This window comes from Epinephelus lanceolatus, chromosome 22 (assembly GCF_041903045.1).
Source record: "Epinephelus lanceolatus isolate andai-2023 chromosome 22, ASM4190304v1, whole genome shotgun sequence".
Lineage (NCBI taxonomy): Eukaryota > Metazoa > Chordata > Actinopteri > Perciformes > Serranidae > Epinephelus > Epinephelus lanceolatus.
In genome coordinates, this window is record NC_135755.1 from 2,329,740 (window position 1) to 2,347,085 (window position 17,346).

At 42.5% G+C, this 17,346-nt stretch overlaps 1 protein-coding gene and 1 pseudogene across 2 annotated transcripts; both read right to left on the bottom strand.

Annotated features, from left to right (window-relative positions):
* Positions 1-95: 95 nt before the first annotated feature.
* On the bottom strand, positions 96-17,346 carry LOC117272766 (F-box only protein 41-like). Of its 2 annotated transcripts, none has more exons than XM_078164446.1 (17): positions 17,092-17,346; positions 14,707-14,875; positions 12,444-12,980; positions 12,244-12,323; positions 9,618-9,690; positions 8,663-8,893; positions 7,877-7,941; positions 6,964-7,113; positions 6,565-6,743; positions 6,251-6,474; positions 5,347-5,462; positions 4,727-4,873; positions 2,153-2,248; positions 1,909-2,027; positions 1,519-1,677; positions 1,294-1,409; positions 96-1,082 (listed from the first exon to the last, which is right to left on the bottom strand). In XM_078164446.1, exons 2-17 carry the CDS (start codon positions 14,851-14,853, stop codon positions 1,020-1,022), a joined length of 2,502 nt encoding a protein of 833 aa, XP_078020572.1. In that variant the 5' UTR covers positions 14,854-14,875; positions 17,092-17,346; the 3' UTR covers positions 96-1,019. The 2 variants fall into 2 exon arrangements, with proteins under 2 accessions (XP_078020572.1, XP_033507703.1); XM_033651812.2 differs by having other exon boundaries at positions 4,721-4,873; positions 17,092-17,345.
* On the bottom strand, positions 3,023-4,682 carry LOC144459755 (uncharacterized; annotated as a pseudogene).

Sequence of the window (17,346 nt, forward strand, 5' to 3'; positions counted from 1 at the left end):
CCTGTAACAACAGGGCAGTGAGCGTCTGTGGTGAGTTCACTGACCGTCGCAACAGTGAGCAGGAAGTTCATTAACGACACAAACGTCTCCAGAAGTGGTGACAGAAAGTTTTATTGATGGTAAACAACACATGTAGCACCTTTGAGTTGGAACAAGACGTTTAAAGACACATGATGGGTTCAGTTTTCAAACACATCTGATTGGTCGATGCCTCTGATTGGTCGATGGATTGACTGATGTCTTTGGTGTATGAGTCAATGTGCAAATATATCTGTGCATACATGTGCTTGTGCTTATTTTCAGTGTGAAGCTAAATAAGGGTTAAATTAAATCTTAAGGTAAAATTAAAGGTTTTCTACTACGTCAGTAAAGAATTATGGCTTTCGAGGTTTCATAAGGATTTATTGATCATCCTCATTGCTAATATTGTTGACTGGACCTTCATGTTAACAGCTGAAGGGCAGCCGAGTAAAGTAAAGCTAGAGATAAGGGATTATTTTGGGGGAACAGGGTGAGTTAAGGGGGCGTAAAGCTGTGGGGGGGTTTAAGGTTAAACTGGATGAGTTAGGAAAGAATAAAGATTCTGTTGAGGTTCAGGTTTTGACAAAAATAGAGTAAAAACGAAGGTTGTGTTCAGGGAGATTAAGGGTTTTAACAGTGGAAGATAAGGGGTTTTCTTTCTACAGTGCAAAAAAAGACTTAACAGTGGTAGAAAATTAAGTCGTGACCCATGACACATTTAAGTGAAATAATAAAATGAAAGGCTTAATGTTTTGGCTGGTCCTGACTCCAGAGCAGAAGACGACGACGACGACACTGTGTCAGAGTATAAATCTTAACTTAAACCTGTCTGACACGTTCACAGGAAGTAGATCATGTTTTCATAAACTCCTCAGTGACTGAGCGTCAGTTTGGACGATCAGGGAAAGACTTTGTAAGAAAGTTATTTCCTTCAGGTGTGTGGTTGGACGTCGATCTTGGTGAGGACAGGTGTGTGTGTGTGTGTGTGTGTGATGAGGTCAGCAGAATCCTTCGGCTTTAACCTGCAAGACGTCGCACAGGCCGGGACGCTTCTGAAGAACCTGAGGAAGAGAACACACCATCAGGAACCCAAATGTAGCCTGCAGACTGACGGGAACCGTTGACTTCACCCTGACTGATTTTACTTGGTGGCTCGTTCGATGAAGGCGCAGGACAGGATGTGTGCTTGTAAATTATGAACGAGGTGTTCATATGACTGGTTTAAACCAGCCAATCAAAGAGCAGGATTTATTTTGTTTTCCTTAAACTCACCCTTAGCGTGTTCAGAATTTCTCCGAACAGATGTTGAGCTTCCTGAGTGTCCGGCTCCTCGAAGTAATCCGACACAGAAACCTGGACGCTGATCGATCTGATGTTCTCACACACGCCTGCAGAGACACACAGGACGCTTCCTTAAGCACTGACACCTCAGGATGATGATGATGATGATGATGGTAAGTGTGTGTGTGTGTTCAGAGGACAGTCAGTGTGTCTCACTGTGGAAGTGCAGGATGGCCTGACCGCTGACAGGTGTGTGTGTCAGGATCAGAGTCTCCAGGCTCTTCAGTCCTGCTTTACACAGCTCTGTCGCCGCCTGCAGGCCGAGGTCGGTAATACGCTCCAGCTCCAACACCTGCAGGTGAGCACAGGCGCACACTACACACACACACACACACACACACACACATATACACTCATCAGATGTGTTTCTATTATACGTTATGTTAACCACTGGTCGCTGTCACTCACCAAAATTAAATATAATGTGAACACAGAGCTGAGCAGAATATGTGAGGAAATAAATTAATAAATGATCCCTCATGTTCTGATAATTCATCATGTGTTCACATTAAAGCACCAAAACGTCTGAAATCTTTTTTCACTCACCCAAAGCAGCCAATCCCTGAGTCCCACAGCCGGCCCCGCCCACGCTGAGCGAGCGGAGGTGTGGCCAGCATCGGCCAATCGTCTGCAGGCAGCGGTTTCCAAAACGAGTGGGCTGTTGGCTGAAAGAAGACGTGACAGATGATCAGCCCCTCCTGGATGTTACGATCGCAGCAGTTAACGCAGATTCAGTCAGTTCAGAAAACACTAATGAATGTGTCTCTGCAGTGTGTGTGAGGTCACTGACCAGGGGTGAGCTGGAGCCACCTGCAGGCTGCTGATGTTCCTGCAGCCCGCACCCAGGGCCCAGAGAACCTCGTGACCAAGAGGGTCTGATGAACTCCTGCAGGGACAGACAGGTCAACAGACAGACAGGTAAACAGACAGACAGGTAAACAGACAGACAGGTCAACCGACAGACAGGTGAACAGACAGGTAAACAGACAGACAGGTCAACAGACAGACAGGTAAACAGTCAGACAGGTCAACAGACAGACAGGTCAACAGACAGACAGGTAAACAGACAGACAGGTCAACAGTCAGACAGGTCAACAGTCAGACAGGTAAACAGACAGACAGGTCAACAGACAGGTCAACAGACAGACAGGTCAACAGACAGACAGGTAAACAGACAGACAGGTAAACAGACAGGTAAACAGACAGACAGGTCAACAGACAGACAGGTAAACAGTCAGACAGGTCAACAGACAGACAGGTCAACAGACAGACAGGTGAACAGACAGGTCAACAGTCAGACAGGTAAACAGACAGACAGGTGAACAGACAGGTCAACAGACAGGTAAACAGACAGACAGGTCAACAGACAGGTCAACAGTCAGACAGGTAAACAGACAGACAGATGAACAGACAGGTCAACAGACAGACAGGTAAACAGTCAGACAGGTAAACAGACAGACAGGTAAACAGTCAGACAGATGAACGGACAGGTAAACAGACAGACAGGTAAACAGACAGACAGGTAAACAGACAGGTAAACAGACAGACAGGTCAACCGACAGACAGGTGAACAGACAGGTAAACAGACAGGTAAACAGTCAGACAGGTCAACAGACAGACAGGTCAACAGACAGACAGGTCAACAGACAGACAGGTAAACAGTCAGACAGGTCAACAGACAGACAGGTCAACAGACAGACAGGTAAACAGACAGACAGGTGAACAGACAGGTCAACAGTCAGACAGGTAAACAGACAGACAGGTGAACAGACAGGTCAACAGACAGGTAAACAGACAGACAGGTCAACAGACAGGTCAACAGTCAGACAGGTAAACAGACAGACAGATGAACAGACAGGTCAACAGACAGACAGGTAAACAGTCAGACAGGTAAACAGACAGACAGGTAAACAGTCAGACAGATGAACGGACAGGTAAACAGACAGACAGGTAAACAGACAGACAGGTCAACAGACAGACAGGTAAACAGACAGACAGGTAAACAGACAGACAGGTAAACAGTCAGACAGGTCAACAGACAGACAGGTCAACAGACAGACAGGTAAACAGATAGACAGGTGAACAGACAGGTCAACAGTCAGACAGGTAAACAGACAGACAGGTGAACAGACAGGTGAACAGACAGGTAAACAGACAGACAGGTCAACAGTCAGACAGGTAAACAGACAGACAGATGAACAGACAGGTCAACAGACAGACAGGTAAACAGTCAGACAGGTAAACAGACAGACAGGTAAACAGTCAGACAGATGAACGGACAGGTAAACAGACAGACAGGTAAACAGACAGACAGGTCAACAGACAGACAGGTAAACAGACAGACAGGTAAACAGTCAGATAGATGAACAGACAGGTCAACAGACAGACAGGTCAACAGACAGACAGGTCAACAGTCAGGTAAACAGACAGACAGGTCAACAGTCAGACAGGTAAACAGACAGACAGGTAAACAGACAGACAGGTAAACAGTCAGACAGATGAACAGGCAAGTAAACAGTCAGACAGGTAAACAGACAGGTAAACAGACAGACAGGTAAACAGGCAAGTAAACAAACAAACAAACAAACAGGTAAACAGACAGGTAAACAGACAGACAGGTAAACAGTCAGACAGATGAACAGGCAAGTAAACAAACAAACAAACAAACAGGTAAACAGACAGGTAAACAGTCAGACAGATGAACAGGCAAGTAAACAAACAAACAAACAAACAGGTAAACAGACAGGTAAACAGACAGACAGGTAAACAGTCAGACAGATGAACAGACAGACAGGTAAACAGACAGACAGGTAAACAGTCAGACAGGTAAACAGACAGACAGGTAAACAGTCAGACAGGTCAACAGACAGACAGGTAAACAGTCAGACAGGTAAACAGTCAGACAGGTAAACAGACAGACAGGTCAACAGACAGGTAAACAGACAGACAGGTAAACAGTCAGACAGGTCAACAGACAGACAGATCAACAGTCAGACAGGTAAACAGACAGACAGGTAAACAGTCAGACAGATGAACAGGCAAGTAAACAAACAAACAGGTAAACAGACAGACAGGTAAACAGTCAGACAGATGAACAGGCAAGTAAACAAACAAACAGTCAGACAGGTAAACGGACAGACAGGTAAACAGTCAGACAGATGAACAGGCAAGTAAACAAACAAACAGGTAAACAGACAGACAGGTAAACAGTCAGACAGATGAACAGGCAAGTAAACAAACAAACAGGTAAACAAACAAACAGGTAAACAGACAGGTAAACAGACAGGTAAACAGTCAGACAGGTAAACTGACAGGTAAACAGACAGACAGGTAAACAGTCAGACAGGTAAGGAGTCACCTGTACATGAGTGTCTGCAGGTTCCTGCTGTAGCAGCTGGCGAGCCACAGCGTCCTGTCAGTGAGGATGTGAGGACACTGAGAGACAGACAGGTGGAGCAGACTGCCCCCTGCTGACCTCAGCAGAGCCTCCACCCCCGCCTCCACACTGCCCCTGAGACAGGAAACACAACCAGCTCAACTACAATACCCACAATGCACTGAGAGAGCACACCTCTTCTCCTGTCACACCTGAGCATCCTGACCATCCATGCTTTCATGTAAACACGACCTCCTGTTATCTGTCCTGACCAATCAGATGGCAGCTGGACTGAGAGTAGATGCTGTTACCACGGCAACATGCAAGTGTTTCATTTTTTAAAAGAGATAAGAAATGCTTAAAAATCTGTCTGAGCTGTGTGTAGGCATGTATTGCTGTCTTCGTGAGGACCGTTACAAGGTTTAATACATCATAGTGAGGACACTCAGCATTATGAGGACATTTTGGCCGGTCCTCACTGCTTCAACAGACTCTTTAAGGTTAAGACTTTGTTATAAGGTCCAGGTTAGAACGTTATGGTTGAGGGTTAAGGTTAATGGTTCGGGTCCTCATGAGTACAGGCAGACAAACGTGTGTGTGTGTGTTACCGTGTGTGTTTATGGTAATCCTCTCGCGTCTCGTCGGCTCGTCTGCTTCGAGGCTTCAGGTTGTTCAGAACCACAGACTGAGTTTGAGTACACCACTGAGACAAAGTGATCAGGAACTACACACCACACACAAAGAGACACAACAAATGTAGATTAATCCGCTGCTGAAAATAGTCCCCGACAATGTCCACCTGTTTGTTTGACTACAGCTGTTTCAGGGACACTTCCGACCATTTATTAAGTAAATGAAATATTTATGAGGCGCCTACTTATAGTTTAAAAAAAAAAAAAGCCACATGAAGAGTGAATTTTCTCATAAATAGTCTGACCCTCTCCACATCAAACAATAATGTGACTATAATGAGGTATTCATACTACACAAGTTAGCTAGCCGCCACCGCTGTTCTGTACTGTATACCACCCAGGGTGGGTGCTAGCTAGCATTGATGATGTTTCAGTGAAAACATGGTGGCCGCCCTCCAGTCTCCCCCAGCTTGCCCCGGTAAGTAGACGGTAAGTAGGCTAAATATTGAGCCACAAAACCCCTTTAGTATTGTTAGCTCTGTTAGCACCATTACCAGCGTCAGCACGGCTAGTAATGCTAACATAGTTTAAATTGCTAGTGGGGTTTTGCTGCTCAGATTGTGCCGCTAACTCACCAGGGCGACCTGAGGGGCCACCATGGTCATGGTGCTGTTACTGCTGAAAGAGCGTTGCTGCTAGCTAGCTACATGTAGCGGCATAGAGTGGCTAGCTAACAGCTAACATTAAAAAAATGTTTTGTTGATGATGACAACAAAAAATAATACAGTCTTATTTTTAAACAAAGAAGATGATGACACAAGCAACAGTTTGATGGTGATGACAATAAGATAAGTGATGATGAAGATGACATCTTCTCTACCTCGGCTGACACTCTGGCGTTCTCCAGACGGAGGCGTGTCCAAACCGCCGGGTGCCGGGCAACAAACCGCCAATCAGAGCAGACCTCGGCGGCGCGCAGCAAGGAGCGCACGTCCAAATATGGAAACACGCAGAAAAGCCCCGCCCTCAGCCTCAGGGTGTCCGCCTCCAGCTGTCTGTCACCGTGACGACGGGAGGGGGTGGAGCGCAGGGTGGAGGGGGCGTCTGCAGGGGACGAAGAACATCCAGGCTTTTATTGTGAAGCAGCTGCAGGAAGTGCTTGCAACAACCAGCCATTAGAAAGAGACGGTTTACCTGAACCAGGTGTGTGTGTCCTGGCGAAGACGAGTCTCCTCATCTCAGTGCTGCTCCAGAACCCCCCCTCCTCCTCTTCTTCCTCCTCCTCCTCGTCATCTTCCTCCTCCTCTTCTTCAGTGCTGTGGTGGCGGCGGTTTCTTTTGCTCCACGTTCTCCCACATCCTCCCTCCTCCAGGCTGGAAACACAGAAGAAGAAGAGATGGAGGTGAAGAAGAGTTATGTTGACGTGATGATGGTGCCAGATGAAAAGTCGGAGGCTTAATAACCGAAGTTGTTCCAGAACATCCTGAGGGACACATGGACGATGAACCACATCTCATCACAGTCGACATGTTTCAGTCTGAACAGGTTAAATATTCACCAACAGGTCTACGGATCAGACTTCCTGTTACGTACCACAGTCTCTCCCTCCTCCTGTCTCCTCCTCCTCGCTCTCGTCGAGTCCAGGGTGCAGCGTAGTGTTGAGGGTGGAAGTGGACCAACCCCGCCTCCCCGTCCCACCCCCCTGAACCCAGAGACAAGGTCCGCATGCGACTGGACAGACCGCTGGGAGACAGAGAGGTGATACATCAGAGAGATGCTGTTTGAAACTATAACATACGGAAGCGTATTGCATTCACTTGACAAATAAAAAAAGCCCTGTTTTTCTGAGTAATTTATTTATTTTTCTGGGGTTTTTTTGGTGTGATTTTTTCTGTTTTTCTGAATAATATTTTCCCTGTTTTTTGTGGGGGTTTTTTCTGGGGTTTTTTGTGTGTGTAATTTATTTATTTTTCTGTTTTTTGGTGTAATTTTTTTCTGTTTTTTTTTTTGTGGTAATTTTTTTCTGTTTTTTTTTGGTGGTGTAATTTATTTATTTTTCTGTTTTTTGGTGTATTTTTTCCTTTTTTCATGGTACTTTTTTCCGTTTTCTGGGGTATTCATTTTTCTGTTTTTCTGAGTAATTTTTTCCCTGTTTTTCGGGGTATTTTTTTTTTCTGTTTTTTTTTTTTTTTTTTTTTGTGGTAATTTTTTCTGTTTTTCATGGTAATTTTTTTTTTTTTTTTAAAAATTACATCAAAAAAAACTGAAAAATAAATAAATAACACCAAAAAACAGAAAAATTTACCACGAAAAACAGGGCTTTTTTTATTTTCAAGTGAATGCAATACTCTTCCATTAAAACACATTAAAGAATTCATTTACAAAATTATGCAGAAAAAATCTTTTGAAAGATGAAAAATGTCAAACAGTAAGCAACATGTCAGACTGTGTTATAGTTCAGACTTGTTTCCACATTAGAAGTTATGCTTGTGATGCGTTCAGGTACCTGTAGTGATGCTGGCTGTACAGCTGCTCTCCCAGTCTGTAGGAGCCTGACACACTGTAACTCCTCTGGAGGAGGAAGAGGAGAAGGAGACGTTAGAGAAGGTGGAAGGAGTTGACAAGAAGAAGGAGGGGGGAAAGTCCCTGTGATGTTGCATGTTTTACGTCTCGTCCACACGTACACGAATATATTTGAAATAAATATATTCGTGTACGTGTGGACACGAATATATTTGAAATAAATTTTTTTTTTTTCGTTCAGGCGCAGATGTTTACGTCACTGCAGACGGATGTTTTGTTGAACTCTGTCCTGGATGAAGATGTTCAGAAGCTTTGTTGTCAGTGTTGCTGAGCTGATGTTTCATGTTTTCAGTAGCGCCACACTGACCTCACTAACAGGACTTTTTACATGTTTGCACGCACAAACGTAGAGTTTCTCTTCTGCTGTACTGAGGAACAGAGGTGTCAGAGTGACCTCTGGAGCTCAAAGGATCTCCTGTGTCCGTCTGTCTCAGACAGTCACGCACTTTCCAAATCATTATTGTTAAGTTTGTCATGTTGGGACTAAACACATGGACAGACGTGCGACTTGAGAAAATCGTACATATATGATCTGAACATGTTTTATAAGATTAACAAAAGTAAAGTTTTGTGGAGCGTCTGAGAGAGTTTGTGTCAACAGGAGACAAAATGATTAAAGCATGACAACGTGACCAGATTCTATTTATTTTCATTAATGTTTATATTTATAATGTTATATTAACGTCACAGATAAATTAGTTTTTCTCACCCGGTTGCCGATGGTTCCCTGCATCTTGTTTGTGATGATGTCATCAGTGCTGCCATCCAGACTGCGCCCCCCTCGCCCAGCCACAGGTGTGTATCCCTTGCTGAGTGTGTACGGGTCGATGTATGCGTCGTTGTCGTGGTGTGTGTAGTGGTTGTGGTGTGTGTGTGAGCTGAACAGCAGCAACTGTCTCTCTGCACGGTCGGCTCGTTCCAACAACGTCTCAATGAACACCTGAAATCAAACACGTAAGCAGTAAGAAATACATATTCTGAGGGTGTATTAATACACACGCCAGGTTTACTGTTTAAAACAGGGTCCCTACAGCTTAAGGTAAGTTAGGTTTAAGGCTTTTTAAATACCCCGCGTAATGAAACTTGAGACCAATTTTTAATAAGCAAAACTAGAATAAATAGATATAATAAAATACTAAAAAATAAAATAGAACAAATTGATGTTACCAATTATTAAAGGAGTTTAATGCAATGGCAGAAAACTTATGATTCATAAAATCCTACTTCACATGTCTCAGCAATTTTAGAACTTTTGAAAGATCCATTTAATATCAATTAAAACCTTATTTTTAGATTAATGAATTTAATGGCTTTAAAGACTTTTTAATGACCCGATGGAGCCCTGTGAAAACAACAAACACTGACCCAGAGCTTCACAAAGGGATCAAATTAAACACAGACACAAAGAAATAAAAACAGAACATACGTTAATGAATAAAGAGAGCAACGAAGGTGTTTCTCCAGCAGGAAGGACACCTGATGCTAAACTGAACTGTTAGCTAGCCCAACATTTAGCACACCTTCAAACACCACAGACACACACACACACACACGTTCATAAAGAGATCCCAGAGTCTGTTTCCTCATTCTCACAATCAGTTAAAGTCCCCAGAAACCAAAGTGTCCCCTGGATGGAGGCAACAGTAGAAGATCTTTGGTGTCACCTGCAGTCTGGATTTGGCCTCGGCCTCCTTCTCTGCTGTCTCCCTCAGAAAACACTCGATGTCCACCATCTCCCTGAGGACAAACAATACACACACACACACACACACACATATATATAAACATATACAGACACAAATACAGCCTCAAAGCGACGGAGGTATAAAACAGGATTCATTACATTATCAGGTGTTATAGTTTTGTTCACAGAGCTTTAGATCCAGATGATAATGTGTATTAATGTCTCATTAAAATAATAATATGTAGATATATGAAGCCACACACACACACGCACACACACACACACACACACACACACACCCTCAGGGCTGCTGTCATCTTCCATCTATCACCACTGCAAACCACAGCTGTGTGTGTGTGTGTGTGTGTGTGTGTGTGTGTGTGTGTGCGCGTGCAGTGATGCAGACTAAACGTGGCGTGTCCTCTGTCTGTGCATCATGTTGTTTTTCTCTGGTCATAATGAAGACAGAAGATCACTGAGTGTTCAGGCTGCATATTTATGATATATGAAATAATATATAAAATAATATGTGAAATAATATATGAAATAATATACAAAATGATATATAAAATAATATGTGAAATAATATATAAAATAATATGTGAAATAATATATAAAATAATATATGAAATAATATACAAAATGATATATAAAATAATATGTGAAATAATATATAAAATAATATATGAAATAATATACAAAATAATATATGAAATAATATATAAAATAATATGTGAAATAATATATCAGAGTGTTTGATTAAACCCAGAGGAGTGATGCATCTCACAGACGGAACATAACACACATGACAGCAGAAATATAATCTGTGTATTTTCATCATCATGTAAAATATCTACTGTCATTATAGAGCTCAGGACCACATTTCCCATCAGCCCTGTAACAAGTTGGTGTTTCACTGACCTACAAAGAATGAGAGCACAAAACCTTTCACACACATTCTGCTGTGTTTCTACTGAGTATAATTTAACTGGACTGATTCTGTTGGTGAGGCTGCACTTTGTCGTATCGATACTTTATAATGAGAAACGCTCATATTAATGGATTCTGACCAAATCGCTGTGACGTCACATTACAACAATCACTGCTGAGCAGAAAACTGGCACTTGGTTTATTTGAAACCCACAGACTACTTGTGTATTTCTGTTGTTGTTCAGCTGTAATTGTTTAAAGATACAGACTATATTTAAACACTGTTGGTCTGCTGAGGTTTTTAACGACACATTGCTGCATTTCCAGTGACGTTTCCAGTGGCCACTGTGCAACCAAAAGGGGCATTTTCTAGCAACACATCCACTCTTGTTCAGCAGTTTTGTGACCAAAACAGTAATTTTGGAGTCACACATCACTACATTTCCAGCAGCTTTCACAGCCGCCATTGTGCAACCAAAACATTGCATTTTTTTGGGACAAATTGCTGCTATTTCAGTGGTGTTTTTCAGCCGCCATTATGTGACAAAAACAGGGTGTTTTAGCAACAAATGGCTGCATTTCCAGCACAATTTCCAGCAGCAACTGTGCAATCAAAAGGGGCTTTTTCTAGTAACACATCCCCTCTTTTTCAGCCATTCTGCATTTCCAGCACAATTTAGTGGCCATCGTGCAACCAAAGCAAGGTGTTTTTCAATAACACTGCTGTATTTCTAGCAGAACTTCCAGGGGCAGTTGTACAACCAAAACATAATCTTCATCAAACATTGCTGCATTTCAAGCAGAGTTTTGAGACTAAAAAAATAGTATTTTTTAGCACCAACTTACTATATCTCCAGTCGAATTTCCAGTGGCCATTTTGCCAACAAAAATGGGATGTTCTAGTGACAACTTGCTGTATTTGTAGCTGTATTTCCAGCGGTGTTTCCAGTGGCTATTGTGTTTTTTGACAACACTGCTGCATTTCCAGCAGAACTTCCAAGGGGCCATTGTCCAAACAAAATGGGATGTTTTTAGCCACAAGTTGCTTCAGTTCCAGTGGAATTTCCAGCAGCGTTTCAAGAGGCCATCGTCCAAACAAAGTGGGGTTTTTTAGAAAGACATTGCTGCATTTCCAGCGGTGTTTCTTGGGGCCATTGTGTGACCAAAGCAGGGTCTTTTTTAGTGGCACATCGCAGTTTTCCAGCAGCGATTGTGCAGGTATTTTAAGCCAAACAGTTACATTTTATGTGATTTCTAAGCAGATTTATAGACGTTTACTCTGGATGGACATAATAATGATGATGATAACCTTGGAAACTGTCGGTCTAAAAATTCTTTGATTCTAAAAACGTGTTTCATGTGTCTGTGTGTGAGTTGACTGACTTATGTCTTTTTGAGGTGCAATTTTTGGTGCAAACTGTGGCAATCAGATGCTAAGAGTTTTAAAGTCCTCAGTACTTAGTGTCACTGTCACTGTCACACCAAGTTAGTGAGCCATCAAATCAGCAGCGTGGCTACAATAACTAACTTCCTGTTGTTGTTTGAACACCTGTAAACACCTGTCCTTCTCACCTGACAGTATCTTCCTCTCATGTCGACCAGATAAACTAAAACTGACATCCTGCAGATTCAGAGGGACAGACAGACAAAAGAAAAGACACTCTGGATGTACTGACTGTTGTCGTTCACTCAGCTCTTTCTCTTTTCCGTCCAGATCTTTCTTTAATTGCTCCATCATCTCCACGGCAGCAGAGACCTGACAGATAAAAATCAAACGCCACTAAAACATTCAGAGACAAACTCACACACTGTGTTTAAATAATGTTTAAAAGAATTAATGTCTGTCACCATGGTATTATTTCACAGCTCCACCCACCTGTCTGGACAGGTACGCCGCCCTCTCCTCCACTTCCTGTTTCTCACTCCTCAGCCGATCCCTGCCCCTCCTCTCCCGCTCTAGCTCCGCCTCCCTCCTCTGTAGCTCCACCTTTAGTCGACCCATGCGGCGGTTCACCCTCTCCTCCACCTCCGCAAACGTCCGGGCGATTTTATGATCCAGCCCCAGCCCCAGTCTCTCCTCCAGTCCGATCCCCACCGACAGTCCCAACTCCAGGCCAAGCTGGACCCCCACCTCGCCCAGTTTCTGCCCAGGAAAAGGCTCCAGAGAGCCGGGGAGGGCCAGAGCGGTGGAGGGCTCCTCTGGATGTCCTGTAGTAGAGGGAAAAGCGCGATCTGAAGGGCTGAACATTTCCCTGAGCAGTTGGACGGAGGCCGCCGATGAGGCGAGATCCAGGCAGGCCAGCGGCAGGGGGATGCTGTGGGCTTGCATGCCCAGAGAAGAGCTCTGTCTTTGGGATACAGCTCGGCCAGGGAGTGGGAGGAGAGCACCAGATCTGGAGCTTCTAACCCGAGCCTGAAATGTGAGATTAAGTTAATGTTGTCCTGTGTGTGTGTGTGTGTGGTCAGATTTAAGTACACTCACTTAAAACTCAACAGATATTATTCTGGTAATCCTTCAGTTGTTTTCAAGAAAGAAATGCCAAAAGAAGATCTGATGCTTGTCTTTGCTTTTCACAGTGAAGGACAGAGTATGTTTTAAGACTGCTGGTCAGACATAATAAGACACATCAAACCCCTCCTCCCCCTTTGACCCTGCCACTACGTTTTAAGTGCCACTAACTAATGTTATTTCAACTGTTTATCTCTTACTGTTAGCTGTTTCACCGTTTATTCATCACTTTTAGCTAACTAAATGTAATTCAATCATTTGACTTTTAGCTATTTCAACTATTAAGAAGTTACTTTATGCTGTTTCACCGTTTATTCATCACTTTTAGCTAATTGTTTCATCCATTTCCCATTACTTTTAGCTAACTAATGCAATTTCAACTGCTTAGTAGTTACTTTTAGCGAACTGCTTTAATGGTTTATCACTTTTAGCGATACGAACGAATGCTACTTCAGCTGTCCATTACTTTTAGCTAAATAAGGCTATTTCAACTGCTTATTATTTACTTTCAGCTAACCGTTATTGTTACTTTTAGCTAACTAATGCTATTTCAGCTGTTTATCGGTTACTTTTAGCTAATTATTTTAACGGTTTATCACTTTTAGCTAAGGAATGCTACTTCAGATTTATATCACTTACTTTTAGCTTATTGTTTCAACAATTATCCATCACGTTTAGCTAACTAAGGCTATTTCAACTGCTTATTATTTACTTTCAGCTAACCGTTATTATTACTTTTAGCTAACTAATGCTATTTCAGCTGTTTATCAGTTACTTTTAGCTAATTATTTTAACGGTTTATCACTTTTAGCTAACGAATGCTACTTCAGCTACTTTTAGCTTATTGTTTCAACCATTAACCATCGCATGTAGCTAACTAAGGCTATTTCAACTGCTTGTTAATTTCAGCTAACTGTTATTATTACTTTTTGTTAACTAATTCTATTTCAGCTGTTTATAAGTTACTTTTAGCTAACTATCAACCGTTAATTGATTACCTTTAGCTAACTAATGCTTTTTCAAGTGTTAAACAGTTACTTTTAGCTAGCCATTTCAACCATGTATTCATTACTTTTAGCTAATGCTACTTTAACTGTTTATACTATAGCTAACTGTTTCAACTGTTAATTCATCACTTTTAGCCAACTTAAGGTATTTCAACTGTTTATCAGTTACTTTAGGCTAACGGTTTCGACCATTATCCGTTACTTTTACCTAACTAATCGTATTTAAACCATTTGTCAATTACTTTTAGCAGTTTATTCATTACGAATGAACTAATGCTAATTCAAATGTTTAGCTAAACTAGCTAAACATATTACTTTTAGCTAGCTAATTCAATTTCAACTGTTCATCAGTTTGTATTTAACTGTTTCTATCGTTCTATCGTATCATTCATCACAAATCTGGTCAGATTAGATCAGCAACTGATGTCATAATGAGAGATGTCCCAACTCCGAGGTTAAGATTTCAAACCCTGTTACTGTGGCTCCGCTCTGACGGACCATTCGAGGTCACTGCTAAACTAGACGTAGGGCGAAGGAGGAGAACTGGGACTGGACCTTTATCTTTAACACCAACAACTCATTGATTAGAAATTAATCGACAGTGTCAGCCCCGTGTGAATTACCTGTGACAGCACCAGCAGGGTCTCGTAGGTGTGCTGGCTGACCAGGTGAGCCCGGAGCTCAGGTACGGAGGAGAAACGAAACTCGTCACCACAGCGAGGACAAAAGTAGGGCAGCTCGGAGGACGAAGACGAGGAGGAGGAAGACATGCTTCACCAGGGAGCTGCAGACCTGGAAGATAAAAACAGGAACAATGGAAACACTGCAGCAGGGACAGGAACTGATGGAAATACTGTGTGTGTGTGTGTGTGTGTGTGTGTGTGTGTGTGTGTGTGTGTGTGCAGGAGGAAGACATGAAAGCTCACACTCACACGCAATCCTCAAGAATGAATAAACCTGAGGAAAAACTGGGTCAGTGTGTGTGTGTGTGTGTGTGTGTGTGAGATGCATAATTGATTTTGTGGAGATAAAGATTTGATGAGTGAAATAATCTGTAGATTAAAAACAGCAAAGCTTCAGTAAGATGTGTGAATGTGAGTCACTGTCGCTCTGATGAGTCGTCCTGTTGATACATGTTTGAATATCACACACGCCTGTTGGATGTGACATTAGTAGGTCGTGTGTGTGTGTGTGTGTTTCTGTGAGGCTAATTGCTAACTGAAGCATGCATCTTCCACATCACTGATTGTGCATGTGTGTGTGTAACATGGTATATAAATATGAAAACACACACTTGCTGATGATGCACTGTGTGTGTGTGTGTGTGTGTGTGTGTGTGTGTGTGTGTGTGTGTGTCCTCTGGTCAACCCCATACAGAGGAATTTTAAATATGGCTGGATGAGCAGGAAGAAAGAAAGAAGCGTCTGGGTGTGGACTCTCTCCACGTTTACCTCCTTTAACCTCCAGTTTATTTTGTGAATCTGTCGAGCGCAGAGATAAATCTGAATTTGTCTGGCGTCAGTTTTGAGCGAGGAATCCTTCGTGGCTACAAGACAACAAACAACCGTTTAGGAGGTGCAGCCTCACACAGAGGCTTTCTTTTAATCATGACTGTGTTTCCGTAGCTGAACGTCCACTAAATGCTAACTAACCACTTCATTTTGAATTAATAAAAAACAACGTAACGATGTGAAATCCAGGAGGCTTTTCCTTTAAGTTCGGCGCTCCATTGACTCTGTTAGCTTTAGCGCCACATTTCGAAGTGCTAAACATTCAGAGGTGGTGACATTTTAATGTTTGGTGATGTAAATGTTTTGCCTTTTATTTTATTTTATGTTGGTTTGCTGACAGACTGACGGCTAGCTGCGTTAACATGTGGAAACATAGCGCCTGCTGCCCACCCTCCTGCCCCCTTTATTTAGCTAGTATTAGCCTTGGCCACACCGCACTGCACACCCAAGGGGTCGGCTGGGAGCTAGCTAGCAGCGCCACTCATTTTGTGCTGCTAACTAGCTTTCAGTAGAAACATCGTGGCTCTCTGTCTACCCCCAGGTTGCCCAGGTGAGTTAGCGACTTCATTTAGAGCGGCAAACCCTGTTAGCATTGTTAACTAGCTAAGCAGCATCAGCACGGCTAGTGGTGCTAAAGGTGCTAACAGTGAGTTAGCAATGCTAAAGTGGGTTTGCAGCTCAAAGTTACACCACGTACACACCAGGGCGGCCTGGAAGAGACCCGAGGGTGGGCACAGTGTTTCCACAGCAACCACCATGGGTCAGGAAGGTGTACCGGCAGTAATCGCTAATGGATGGCGATGGTGGCTAGCTCCTACTCACAGCGACAGGTATTTAGCCAAAGTCTCGAACCTTTGTGGTGTCAGAATGGGTAAAGTGAGCCATGATGTGTTTTGGTTATCATGATCCAGATCTCCACGCTCACTTCCTGCGTCCTCGGTTTTGTAATTTCAGAGAAACAAAACATTTAATTTACTGAAAACATCAAAATCCAGTTAGTTCAATGTGAACTGGACTAAATTGAGTTAAATGGTAACAGATGGATTATTCCTGAGAATTTAATGTTTTTGGTCAAATTAAAAAAAAAAAAAAAAACAGTCTCTTGAGCAGAGACATTTATTTATTTTAGCTAGAGACACATTAATTACATTATATTATATTACATTCAATCATATTATATAATATTACATTATTCTGTTATATTTTATATTATTTTATGTTATATTATTTTATATTATATTACATTATTCTATGTTATATTGTGTTACATTAAATGATTATATTATATCACATAATTTTATGTTATATTATAATATATTACATAATTTTATGTTATATTACATTATTTTTTGTTATATTATATTATATTGTGTTATATTAAATGATATTATATTATCTGACAGTTTCTGAAGCATCCTGTGAGACAGTTAACACGGTAAACACCGTAAACACGTCACATCTGTCAGCAGCTGTTCAGGTAAATAACTTCACTCTTACCTGAACTGAGCGGAGATCTGTCGCTGCGTCACGCGGCCAGTTTAAGCCTAAAATCCGTTGCCATGGTTTCCCCCCTTTTTCCCGCTCAGGAATTCAGTCCATGCTCGTGCAGCGGCGGATCGATCAGTCCACGAGCTCCTGGCTGTTCACACTGTGACAGTCTCGTGCAGGAGCAGCGACGGGAGACGTTTCCGTGTGTGTGTGTGTGTGTGTGTGTGTGTTCCAACCGCCGCCCCGCGCGCCCCCTCCCCTCGG